The 13,366-nt window shown below is 45.0% G+C and overlaps 1 protein-coding gene across 1 annotated transcript in view; it reads right to left on the bottom strand.

Moving 5' to 3' along the window:
• PLPP4 (phospholipid phosphatase 4) overlaps window positions 1-8,727 on the bottom strand; it is a 50,361-nt gene extending 41,634 nt beyond the window's left edge. Inside the window, exon 1 of the mRNA XM_040071139.1 lies at window positions 8,575-8,727. Coding sequence (XP_039927073.1) covers window positions 8,575-8,630 — 56 coding nt within the window. The 5' untranslated portion in view covers window positions 8,631-8,727. The remainder of the gene's footprint in view (window positions 1-8,574) is intronic.
• Window positions 8,728-13,366: the final 4,639 nt, after the last annotated feature.

Genomic DNA, 13,366 nt, shown 5'->3' with positions numbered 1-13,366 from the left:
GTTAGGATAGGTCCAGCAAGACTGTAGAAAACTCGTGTTTGTACCTGACTGTTTAAAAATAGAATAAAAATGCAGTGCTTAGAGAATGCACTCTCGCTCACGGGACATGGATTATGGCGCTGTCACTGCTGCTAAGATGCTGCCACTTCTGCTTGGGACATGGGGACTTCATGCTAGAAGGCTCTCTGCTTACTGGCACAAACTGTGATACCTTCTGCCCTCACCAGGCTGATTTAGCTATGCAATAAAGGACATTACTTTCACATCTGCCCAGCTTTAGCTCTTCAATGAAGACATGCCAAAATCTCGGCGTCAAACAGGAGCGCCGCTTTTTGCATTTTGTAGCACTCAGCTGAGGTCCAGCAGCGATAGTTCCACTCCTGGAAAGCACCTCGGACACAGATGGACAATTATCCATGTCCTGTGTGCGGGCTGTGAGAGCACAGACAGCCTGGTAGATCTGTTCCCCCGTCAGTGGGAACTGGCAGCTAACGGAAACAGAACGCTTTTACATCAGGTGAAATGGAAACGGAATGCTTTTACATCAGGTGAAATGGAAACGGAACATTTTACATCAGGTGAAATGGAAATGGAACGCTTTTACATCAGGTGAAATGGAAACGGAACACTTTGCATCAGGTGAAATGGAAATGGAACGCTTTACATCAGGTGAAATGGAAATGGAACGTTTTACATCAGGTGATGCTCCCCTCTGTTGTTCTCCCTTTGCGAGGTCTCACAACACTTGGCAGGGGGCCACAAACCCTTCCTGAGCTAGCATTTGCACCCCTGTTATACATGCTAAAGAAGCAGTAAAACTTCTCCCCCAGTAAAGGCTAAAATGTCAGACTGCAGAGTAAAACACTGCACCTAACCTAGGATTTAATTTTTCCCACAGTCAGGTTAATGCAGAATATTTAGCGCACAAACTTTGGCAGGAAAATATTTAGCCATTCAGATAGTAGAATTAGAAATGTTTTGTAATGCAGAGAAACAAATAGAGTACAGAGTGACTGTAGCAATCTGATTTTAAAGTTAAGAAAAAAATCCCAATCTAGTTTTCTACAGAATCATATCAATCAATCAATCACAGAGTTTTTGACATACCAATGACTTGTGGTCCAATGATGACAAATTTAACAGTTAAAGGCAATGTGAATGGAAGGTACTTTAAAATCCATAGAGTCATGAAAATCTTGGTTCAAGTGCTAGAACTGATGACAACTTTGTCTCTTCCATGCAATGGGATCTACTGTAAAGCAGCTTTTCTGACCCAGAAACAAGGGAAGCTTTCCTTAACCATCCAAGCCTAAGTCACTGATGCTCATTAGTGGATCACAACCAATACTTTAATTAGTATTTAATTAGGGATGTGAGTGCTGCCTTTAGCTTTCTGTCCTTCTCCACTAATCCTTGCCAATACAGATGCAGCACTCAGGCATCCCCTGTTCCGTACCAGCACAGTCCTTACTACACAAAAAAGTTACAAGACACACTAAATATTATCCTTAATTCATTCTTAGCATCAATAATTCTGCCAGCTATTTCCAAGTATTGGCTTTTCAGAGTCATTGACAGACTGGGAGACCATAAAGATCTTGATTTACTGTGCCAGATATGAGTACATTCTCAGCAGTAAGATGATAATTTTTATTAAATTCTTTCCCATAAGAATCACAGTTGTGCCCTACCTTTACTGTGCTTAGATCTAAGTATAAGAGTCAATTTATTAAAGAAAAAATTTCCCCCCAGGAACCCTATCAGTGGCATTCTCACTATAAAACATCCTCAATCAGGCTAGAAGCAAATAAACACAAAGTGCCAGAGCCTGTGAGTAAATGGGATTCAACAACAAGATTCAACAAGAGACACAAAGTCACCATTTACTCCTCAAAAGATCTGGAGCAGATGCTTTGGCATTGACAATAACATCCTCTTTTAGAATGCATTCAGCTGTGAGTTTAGCCATGGAGATCAACTGTAAATCCTATCCTATTAGCGGGACAATTAGAATTCCTGACATTAAATCCCCTTCCCTCTTCCCATCCTTTCACTCCCTCTTTCCCTGAGACTCAGGGAAAACAAATGAAATCACTCAGTTCCACAATGTAGAAGTATTGAAGTACTGTAAAAACAGCCTGTCTTTTGCACAGACCAGAGTCTGCACAAAAAGACAGGAACAATTTCTCCTGAATAACTGTAACCAAAGTCAGTAAAACCCTACCCTAGTCCAGTAAATAAAATACAAAAACAGTGGAATCAGAAGCCTCAGCTAACTGAAACACCAGGTAGCTGAACAGCAGGATGACACTGAGAGGATGCTGCTTCATCACTCCCCTCCTCAGCTGGATGGGGGAGAGAAAATACACTGAAAGGCGCCTGGGTCGAGGTAAGGACAGGCAGAGATCACTCACTCTGCACTTACTGGCACGGGCAAAACAGACTTGGCTGAGGAAAACTAATTTAATCACAACAGGAGAACGAGAAAATAAAATCTAAGCCTTAAAACAGCCTTCCCACCCCTCTCCCCAGGCTCCATGTTGAATTTTCCTCCCTCGTCCCCTGCAGTGGTACAGCGGGATGGGGAATGCAGACTGACCTCAGGTCATCACTGCCACCCCTGCAGCCGCCCTGCCACCGAGACCTGGCCATCAAACCCAGCACAGAACCAAGTTTTCCTGGGAGCTCCCAGGTAATTCACACACATCAGGACAGCCACATGGTCGTTTTGTTCTGTGCCTTGCATGACACCAGCTATAATTGGTATTTAGGGCCTGCTGTTTTCACAGTAACCTGTCAAGGACAGAGTGCAGAGCAAAGTTAAAATTCGGGTTGCTTTGTGGTATATCAGGGTGTTAGAGGAGCTCCATGTCATTCCAGCTCTCCCATCGCTTCAAAGGTGTGACGGACTCTGCTGAGCACAGGAACAAGTCTGTTGCTCTGTATGAAACCTCTGATAGTGTTCTCAGATCCTAAGCACCAGAAAAGCTCTTCTCTACAGCAGGTCCTTCCCTTAACCCTTCATTGACCCTACTGATTTAGACTTCGACCTGCACCACAAAATAAATCTTTCCCTGACTTTACTAATTTGTAAATTATAGTTTACAATGATACACCTATTTTTAAGCAGGTTAGCAACCACATTGATGTTCTCTTTTCCTATTATCCTTACTATTCGTGAAACTAACACCAAAAAAGCTCCAAGAATGTTCAATGTGTTTGGCTACCTCCTGACAAAGAGTTTATCAATTAACTGAAGCATTAGGGTGAGAAAAAGAAGGATTGCCCTTGTTTTCTTGATGAGAAATTCGTGTACACACAAATTAAGTCCAAGACTGTGAGGATCAGAAACCAAAAATCAGGTTCCAAAGTCAGAATTACTGGATATTCAAATCAAGAACAGAGGGTACAAAACCACTAGGAAGTGGTCAAATACCTACTTTGAAACATTCAGCTAGAGAGCCAAGGCTTAAAAGGTGCTTTGATTTCTTGGTCCAACTGATTGCCTAAATTCGCAGCCTTTGAATCAGAATGAGAAAATTAATGTCTTGGTCTGGTGATTTCTTCTCAATACCATCTTGGTTTTGCTACCTACAGTCGCAATTTCCAGCTCAATCTATCCTCCAAAAATCCCATCCACAAGAGAGCGAAGAGGCAAACACAGTCTGGGAGAAGAGCAAGGCAAAAGTTGAGCATTGTAGAATTTCCTCGGGTAATTGATTTTCTGTCTGTGTTAACAAGACAATACACAGTTTCATTTATAAAGGCAACATATGCGGGCTATCCAGAAGACAACATCCCCTGACAAAGAAAGCTACTTGAAAGGGTTTTGCACACCAAATTATTTCGTGCATATTCATAACCTGATTAAAATATTAATACTGTAAACTTGTAAGAAACACAACACGCCCAGGAACAGCTTTTATTTACTTACACCAGGAACTGAGCATGGCACACACACACAAAGGGTGTCAGCATTAGTCAGTGCTGTAAACTCACACGTGTGCAATATATATCTGTATATTAGCCTGCAGATAAACATTTATTCCCAAGGGAGGCTGCTAATGAGACTGTGCCGGGGGGAAGATATCCAATTACTCCAAACGGCATTTATATTTTAATCGCATCACAGGCACCGGAGAGCTCGAGGTTTGATGGAGCAATCCTTGAAAGACTTTGCCTTTTTAATCAATTAGCTCTCTAAACATCAGTGACGTGCTGTTGACAAGCCCTTGGGTTAAATATACGACAACACACACAAATCCTCTCTCTCTGCCAAGAGGCAACAGTGTGGTCTTCTAAAACTTCTGAAACAGCTGCAAAAAGTTCTTCCTCATAGAAGACACCTAAAACAGAACACTAAGAAATAAAGACACCCCTCAGGCGCATTCTGAGCTACCACTCACTGAATTCATTTCAGGGCAGATGAAAAACTTTGTTTTAAGGGCATCACTCTTGTGTAAAACGCTCAGACTTGCTCACAAATCCTTTTATAATTGGTTTATCTGAGTAAAACCAAGTCAGTCAAAACAATTCGCTTTCTTCAAGCAATGTGTAAGTGACAAATGACACTGCACGCATGGAAATGGAAGTTTGGTCATTTTTAACATGTTTTAGCATTAATCAGGCACTTTAACATGCTCCAAGTCATAGAAATAAGTACAAAAATGAAGAAAAACAGAGCTGCAAGACCATAATTCAATCATTCTTCAAATCAGCATTAGATTTTTCCTGTAAACAGAGTACATTCTCATGGCTGTTACAATAAACAATAGACCATTTCTATTTTTGAGAGCTTACATGAAAAACCTCACTTTAAAAATAAAACTCGGTTCTGTACTCACAAATATTTCTTGATAAGTAAAAACCTAAACAAAAATACAAAGTGGGAATTGATCAAAGTCAAGATTTGATTGGAAAATATTTGAAACTTCATAATGTTACAGTCAAATTCTAGTGTGAGATTTTTCTTCACCTTGGAATTAACACAATTAACAATTAAATTAATAATTAATAGCATAAATGAATTAACAATTGAACCACCCGTGTTCCATCAGATCAGTTCATCCCAACCAAAAGGTGCAAGGACACATGTTTTTAAGCTAAAGATTAATTTGATAGTTAAGAAACCAGGAGAAACTGTGGGGCAGAACAGAAATATCACTATCCTTGCAGTTTGTAACTTGTAGCTTGAGAGCTATTTTGCTGAAGCTACTCAAAGAATACCTATTTAACTTTGCAGCAAAGTGTGGATTTAGGTATATTCTTTACTGCAACCACTTGGTTTTGGGTTTTGACTCTTTGTTGTTTGGAGTTTGGGTTTGTTGGCTTTTTTTTTTTTTTTTTTTTTTTTTTTTTTTTTTTTTTTTTTTTTTTAACTCCTGCTTCTCAATTTCAGGCAGACACAGTTTTTCTAATAAATCTCTTCTAACTAATCCCTCCTTCAATACCACTAAATCCTGAGGGCTAAAATGCCCTTTAGCACAGATCTTTGTAAAGGCAGAGAAGCTTGGGCTGCTAAATTTCAATACCTAATCCTGCCTTTAAGTACTAAGTGAGCTCTCAGCAATTGCCATTAACACAACACCTAGAACTGAGTCAGTTGTTATCATTATCCTCCCTAAATGGCTGCTGAATTCAACCAAATCAATCCTCAACTACCAAAAATGTGCACTGCTTCTAAGGATGCCCATCTGCAGGATAGAAGAGATCTTATATAACAAGTAGAGGTTTCTGCCTTTGATGGATTGACTGACGTTGATAATTATGGCAACTGGAGGGAAAAAAAAAATGCCAGTCTTAAACAGAAAACGTGGCTGTTCTTGATCTAAAATGCATTCAAATTGGCAATACGTTCAATTTCAGCAATCATCAACAGAAGTTTTCACACCTCCATTTTTATGAAATGACATTTATTACCAAGCAAAGCTCCAGCGTGGAATGTGCACCTTTTTCTTTTGCATTCTGTGGTACAAAATATGCCAGTCTATTGCTGTGAGTGATATGAACTCCTGGGTTGGAGCTCAAAGACATCTGGGAGGCACAGATGGTTCAGAACTCTCAAATAGCTGTGGAGCCATTACCTTTGAGGTCAGGCTTCTGACACCACAAGGACTGGTAATGACACAAAGCCATCAAGACTTTTCAGAGAGCTCCTTCTCTTCTGTCCAGTTCTCAGTTCCTGGCACTCAGCACAGGGATGAGCTCAGACCCAGCCACAACTCATTTCTGTTAATGGCATTCCTTTCCTGGGGAGGTGGAACCTGTGCAGCCTTTTCATTCCTAGAAATCCCTTCTGCAGCAGAGCTCAAGTTGCTGCTGCCTGGATTCCAGTCCCAGGAGTCCCAAATTCGCCAGAGAATGTTCACTCCTGAAAGGATATTCCACTGAACTCAATGCTCCATAAAAACCTTTGCACTGCCTGTCTATAAAGCCACGGGAAATACAGTGTTCAAACCTCTGGAACATAAAAGTTTCAAAATGTGATTAACTGCCACTTTAGAAAAAGGAGAGAACCATTGAATGCTATTGCAATAGCAGAATATTTCTTCTGTGCTAATATTATCTGAATAGAAAAGTTCTTCTTTTGGTCTGCCTAGAGGTTGCATTCTTGCAACCATTACCTGCAAATAAAGTTCAGTTCTTCACAAAACTAAACACCGACCTGAATTTGGAACACTACCCTGCCCAGTACTTTCAGACGTCAATGAATGCTCTGAATGACCCACTGAAACATCAGAATTGTTCCCCAGAATCCCAATGAGGCAGAAGCTCCGTGAAAATATGAGAAATTCTACCATAGGCATTTGCCATTATGGTGACTCTTCCAAGAGCTTTTCTGTTAGCTACCCCTCCTCAGAGGATTTTGGAACCACAGCATAAAGAGTAGTGAAAATAATGAAATCTTTTAGGGAGGAAATAAAGACAGAAGAGAAGCACAACCACGAAATTACCAATTAGGATTGCTCATGATTTACGTATCATAGTAATAAGCTACATGAAGAGATCTCCTACAGGGGTGATGTAGGTGATGAATTACACACACAATCATAAAGAAGAGAAAGGTTCTGATGTAGCATCAGCTCCTGAGGTCTTTGCCCTGTAACTTCCACGTATTCCAGAAAGGAGTTCTGTTGACAGGAACAGGTCTGCTTTGAAAGTCAGATGCAACGGGACTGACAGATATCAAAGGCACTTTACAGGGCTGTGTTGCAAATCAAAAGATTTGCATCGATATTCAAGAGAAATGAGCATCGAGGGAAAAGAATCAAACACCAGTAAATTGGACAAGTTGTTAATTAACCATGAAAGGACTCATCAAAGCATTCAGCATCACCAGGTCTAAGTCAATATCACAGCTTAAACATGCCCTGTACTGCCTGCACCTGGGACCAGCAGCATCCATCCTCAGGAAAACAAACGAGCAAACAGCAAAATCCGATCCCGGTTCTGTGGCACTCCTGAGAGCCCAGAAGGACAGAGAACACCCATCTTTAAACATTAAGCAATGGAAATGCAAACTTCTATTGAGTGGAACTTTTCATTGTCCAAATGCATGCAGAACACAAACTGCGCGAAAGAAAGGGCTGAAATACACAAGGCGAAACAACGCAAAACTGCTGTCTCCTAAAGGAAGGCTGAGAGAAACACGGGTCCTGCAGCGAGGGCTGCGCATCTTTCAACAACCAGATATTCACGAGTTTCCTCCCTGCCCAACAGCGTGCGGAGAAGCTTCCCAAAGCCGCTCTCACCCGTTCCACATCAGCTCACGGTCCTAGCTCAGCTCCAGCCCCGGCGCCGCAGCTCCCCGGCCCCGGGGCTCCCGCTGCTGCCAGAACCAGCTGTTGAGGCGCATCCACAGCCCCGCCAGGTGAGACTTCACCGCACAAACTACAGCCGGCACAAGGAAACCACCGGCTCCTTTGAGGCTGCGTTGCTTTGGCCGGTCGCTTTTTGCGCGCTTCTCTCCCGAACAGAAGCTTCTTCAAGAGAAATCCCACTCCGCTCTTCGGCAAAACCCCGGGGCTGGGAGAGTTCCCTCAAAGACTCCCCTCCAGGGGCAATATTCCACCCCCGAGCATCCCGGAGAGGGCACCGGCGGCAGCTGCCGCTCGCTCGGGCATCCCCAGGGGGATGCCCCGGCGGGGTTCCCTGACCGCCGGAGCCCACCGAGCCTTTATTCCACACCTGCATCCCGCAGCTCCATCCCGGACCTCCGTGTAGCTCCATCCCTCCCTCCCCGTCCGGCAGCTCCATCCCGCAGCTCCATGGATCTTCATCCGCCCTCCCCATCCCGCAGCTCCATCCCGGACCTCCGTGCAGCTCCATCCCTCAATCCCCAGCCCGCAGCTCCATCCCGGACCTCTGTGCAGCTCCATCCCTCAGTCTCCATCCCGCAGCTCCATCCCTCCGTCCCTCCCCATCCCGCAGCTCCATCCCGCAGCTCCATCCCGCAGCTCCGTGCCATCTCCATCCCTCCCTCCCGGCCCGGTGCGAGCGGCGCTCCGCTCTCAGCGCAGCCCCGGAGCCAAGCCTCGGCGGCGCGGCCGGCGGCCGCTGCCCGGCGCTACTCACACGAAGACCCCGAAGAGCAGCACCCGTATGCCGATCTCGATCGCCAGCTCCCGCATGGTGGGTCCCGGCGCTCCCGCAGCCCCGCTCCGCCTCCTCTCACGCCCGGGGGCAGCGGGGCCGCCTCAGGCCGCCCGTGCCGGAGTTCCGGGGCCCCGCGTTGAGCCCGGCCGGCCGCAGCCCCGGCCCCGCCATCCCTCGGCCGCCGCGGCTGCCGCGCTGTGCGGGGCGCGGCGCCGGCGCGGCGGAGCCGAGCGCCGGGGGAGGGTCCCGGTGACTAACGCGGGGTCCCCGCTCGGGGGGAGGGTCCCGGTGACTAACGCGGTGTCCCCGCTCGGGGGAGGGTCCCGGGGATCCTGGGGATTTCCCCTCCCCGCCTCCCCGCCCGCCCCCGCGGCGCTGCCGAGCGGAGCCGGGCCCGGCCCCGTCCCGCTCTGCGGCACCGCCCGGGCCCCGCCGGCACCGGGTGCTGTCCCCGCCTAGCGCGGGGCCATGAGAGCGCTCTTTTTGCCCCGTTTTTCCGCCCCATCCTTCCCCGCAGAGCCGTGAACCCATCGCTGCGAGGGGCTGACATCCCCGGGCACCGCCGCCGCACGCTGGGTTGCGGCTCAGAGCCGGGCTGGCGTTCCGGCGTTCATCTCTGGCTCGTGATGAAGCCCCGCGCTTGGAAAGGATGGAGAGAAATGAAAATAGATGGGGCCGGCGGGAGGGAGCATCACCGCACACGGATAACGTGGGGTGCTGATAAAGGGCAGTCACTCACCGGACCACCCGTGCGGGCCCATTCGCTTTATCTTTGCATGAAGGATTAGCGGCGTTTGAACGCGTTCTACCTGATGTTTTTATGTAACAGGCTTCCCACCTGCTCACACACCCGTGCCATTTTAAACCGCGTTCCCCATTGTTAGTGCAGATAACCCAGCGTGTCACCCCTCGGTCAGATTCTGATATTAAGTGATGTCATAGCCTAAAGATGTCATGAATTCAGTGCCTGTGCATTCCCAGACATGGGTTTAGCTAAATATGCAGAGGTTGTAGTTATATGGGACCCCAAATTGCTGGGATGGGAGAAAGGCAGCAAAACAACCTATGACTTGGCTTCCTCCGGTGATCCCTCCGATCCATGCACATTCCTCTCAATAGCAATCTCTGAGCTGCCCAAATCCTTGTACTGCCTTTTGCACAGACTTCATTTAACTTCCTCTTCCTTTAACTTCCTAAGCATGGAGAGACTCCTGAACGTCTTCAGTGCAAGAGAGTTTCAGCCTTAAGTCAAGAAATGCAGCAAACTAATTCGCATTTAAATGTATTTAATTATCTGCTTTCTTGGGGCATTTGAAGGGGCATGTCCTTCAGGAAAGTGTTCACAGGGAAGTGTTCATAGCTATCAACACTGCACATAGCTACAAAACAGCCATCAGTAGGAATCCAATCCACTTTACTACGTGATTATTGCTGGAGAATTAGTGCCAGAGAGGCTTTGTTAAACCTATCTGCCTAATGTATGCACTGTGCATTAAAGGGAAGCCTTGAACTCTGAGTTAACTACTAAGCAGTAAAACTTTTATTGACCGTGTGTGTGGAAGAACAGAGACATAAGATTCTGTACTAAACTCATCTACAGAGAAGTACACCAGTGCTAGGTTTGTTGCAATGAGTATGACTGAAACCCAGAAAACCCAGATGTGTGACTGGTGTTGGAGAGAACACTAAAAATGTTACTTAAAAGAGAACTTTCTCCCTTGTACACCTCATTTCATTAATTTTCGTACAAAGCTCAGTCAACTACTTATAGTGTGGATTTTAAATACTGTGATTCACTCTCAGGAAGCAAAGGTAAATTGTGAAACCTCCATATTAAACTGGTGGTGGTGGTAAAGGACCCATCACCTCCCTTTGAGGACATTCAGTTGGTCTTCTCTTGTCAAATTCTTGTACTTCCTCTGGTTTGTGACCCCAATGACTGAATGTGGACCGACACTCTTGACAGGTGTGCATGGGAATAATCTTTGTTTGCATTAATAGCCAGAAAGAGCCTCATAATCTGTGTGAATCGATCCAGTCATTAAGCAAGGCGTTCTGGTTGCAAATGAAACGAGATTTGTCCTGCTGCAGCGATCTGCTCGCAGTGTCCTGGCTCTCCAACATATGATGGTGATTTAAGAAGCATAAATACTTCAGACTAATTTTTTTTTTTTTTTTTTTTTTTTTTTTTTAGACCCAGCTTGCAGCTGGCTGCTGAGCAAAATCTTGCTTTGACTTTTAAACTGAACATGAGCTATAACGATAAATAGCAAGGAAAAGATTTTTGGGCTACATTGTGGAATTAAGCTACAGCCCAGCAGGGGGAACAGCACAGCCACTGCACTACAGCACATCCTTAGAGCAAACAGTGACCCTGGGAACAGCCCAGTTTTTTCTTCATCCCATCCCTACATCAGGCACAGCAGGTGCCCTCAATGCTATTCATGTTTTTAAGAGTGACTGCAGAAGAGAGAGGACTGATCCCACCCCAATGGAGGCAGCTATCAATTCTTTCAGGTGGCTAACTGGGGTTCCCAGTGCTTTTCTCTCACAAAGATTAGCTTTTCTTGGAGCCACCTGCAGCCAGCTTTCTGTCCTTGAAGAGATGCTCACAGCCAGAAAGAGCAGCACAGCTAGCCTGGCTTTTCTGGAGCCTTTTGCCAGGATGTGTGCATGCTTCTTGCTTGCCTTGGGGCAAAATCTTGGCAGCTCATGGTAAGCTGAGTTTAAAAAACCTTGATTCTTCTATCAAAGCAAGTAAACTTCATCCTGCCAAAAGGCTGTGGAAAATAGCAAGCTTGCAGCAGAAGGGACGTGACAAAAAACAAACAAACAAAAAAAATGGTGGTGGTAACACCTGAAACACTAAAACCAGGCAAGAGTCTCAACACAACACGTAAAAGTGAAATAATTTTGTATGTTTTAAGGATGCAGAGGATGCTGAATAAAATTTTCATAGTTCTGACACAAAATCAGGAGCACCTTGGTAGACAACTTTCATTTTGGAGTGATTTACAATCAGATTTGTCACAGGACATAAAACTGACAGATCACTGAGAACAAACATTAAGCCATGTCTGGATGAACAACACTTCCAGTTTTCCATTGCCTGAGTCTGTAGACAACCAGCTGCTTTAGCAAAAGCTGCTGGCCAAAGAACCACTAAAATCCAGCCTGACATGACACCAGGGCAGGTTTTTATTCTTTAGCAACTACAGTCCACTCAACAACCAACTTAAACTTTCAAAGATATAAATGAAGGGCTATTTTAGCTCTTTCTTACATTGTCTTTACTTCTGTCAGTTTTTTTCCCTTTTTAGCTATTACCACTTTTTTTCCTGCCTGTTTGAGCATTCAAATCTAGGTCACAGTGGGAAAAAGCTCTTTCCCCCCCCTTCCTTTCCTGCATGCACATTCCCGTGCACAGCCCTTGGCTGTAGAGTCAGCTTTAGAGGAACTCCAAAGTCATGGAGGGTTTTGTTTAAAAAAAAAATAGTCAAAGCTGTGATAATTTTATTTATTCTGTACATCTCTACACAGAAGAATATGGCAACGGGAATTTCCCATTATCATTGGGTTTGGCTGCTATTCCACATACATTGCTGCTGATCTCTTTCCTAAGCGGTTTTTAGTACTCTGATGGACAAAAGAAACTTCAGGCAATAAAATTCCAAAGGAATAAAAAACCCCTCGATCAGCACGATGAAGCCGTGAACATCTTAATTGCCCTGGGTATCATATTTAAAACATTTATAAAAGCAAATCGTTAATGCTCCTGCTTAGTTACCGTGCAGGTGCCTACAGCTGGCTCCTGACTGTGCCTAATTAAACAGTTCTAACCATTAATGCATCAGCGGGTTTCAGCAGTCTCCCTCAAATGAGGTTGTGACGAATATTTCATCTGGGACTTTTATTTTTGAGTGGGGGGTGAATGTATGTGCTTGGGGCCATCTGGTGAGCAGAGCTACAGCGCCCTGAAGGTGCTGCTGCCCATCCCGGGCAGACTCACCTGGACATTCCCTGGGCACTGAGAATTCCAGACTTTCTGTGCAGACAGGCACTGACCCTCGAGAAAACACTGCATTTGACCTGAGGCTTGGAAAAGGCTTCCAAAATTGAGTGACAGCACTGGGATTGTGGGTGTGGGGTTTGGATAGAAGTGTGTGATATCACAGGGTGTAAAACTTAAGAGTTTAAAGTTTTAGAATATAGTAATATATATAAAGCAATATGGAAGTTTTAGGGCAGAGGCTGAGTTCTTTTTTCACCTTCTTCTTCATGGGTCTGGGTGATATTTTGTAAGTGGGTAGAAAAATCCGCATTGCGGGCCACGGGTGGTTGGTTATTGAGTTAAAAGTAAAAATAATTCAGGTGTCATTTATTAATTGGACAGTTTATCCTTAAAAGGCCTTGTAGAGAAAGAGATATGGCTCTATTTTTACTTTGTTAGCTGTAGAACTCTCGGCTTGTCAGACTATAACATAGATAAGAATTCCTAAACATCTGAGTCCAAACATGAAACAACGTCTCAAGCATTTAATCCTGACTCTGACAGAAAAGAAGATAAAATGCAACACCCGGGCATCCTGGACATCCCAGACATCCCATCCCTACAGAACAGCCAGCCCTGAGGGCTCTCCTCCATCAATGTCCATGGAATTTCTCTGCTGAACCTTGACCTGTTTCAAAGTGTGTCCTTTATAACCCTTCTAGAACAAGAATTGACGTATCTTCAGCCAGCACACCACTGCCCCTAATGATCAGCATCTTG

This window comes from Hirundo rustica, chromosome 8, assembly GCF_015227805.2.
Source record: "Hirundo rustica isolate bHirRus1 chromosome 8, bHirRus1.pri.v3, whole genome shotgun sequence".
Classification (NCBI taxonomy): Eukaryota; Metazoa; Chordata; class Aves; order Passeriformes; family Hirundinidae; genus Hirundo; species Hirundo rustica.
Note: the sequence above shows the minus strand (reverse complement) of the source record. Positions and strands in the feature narration are given on the sequence as shown.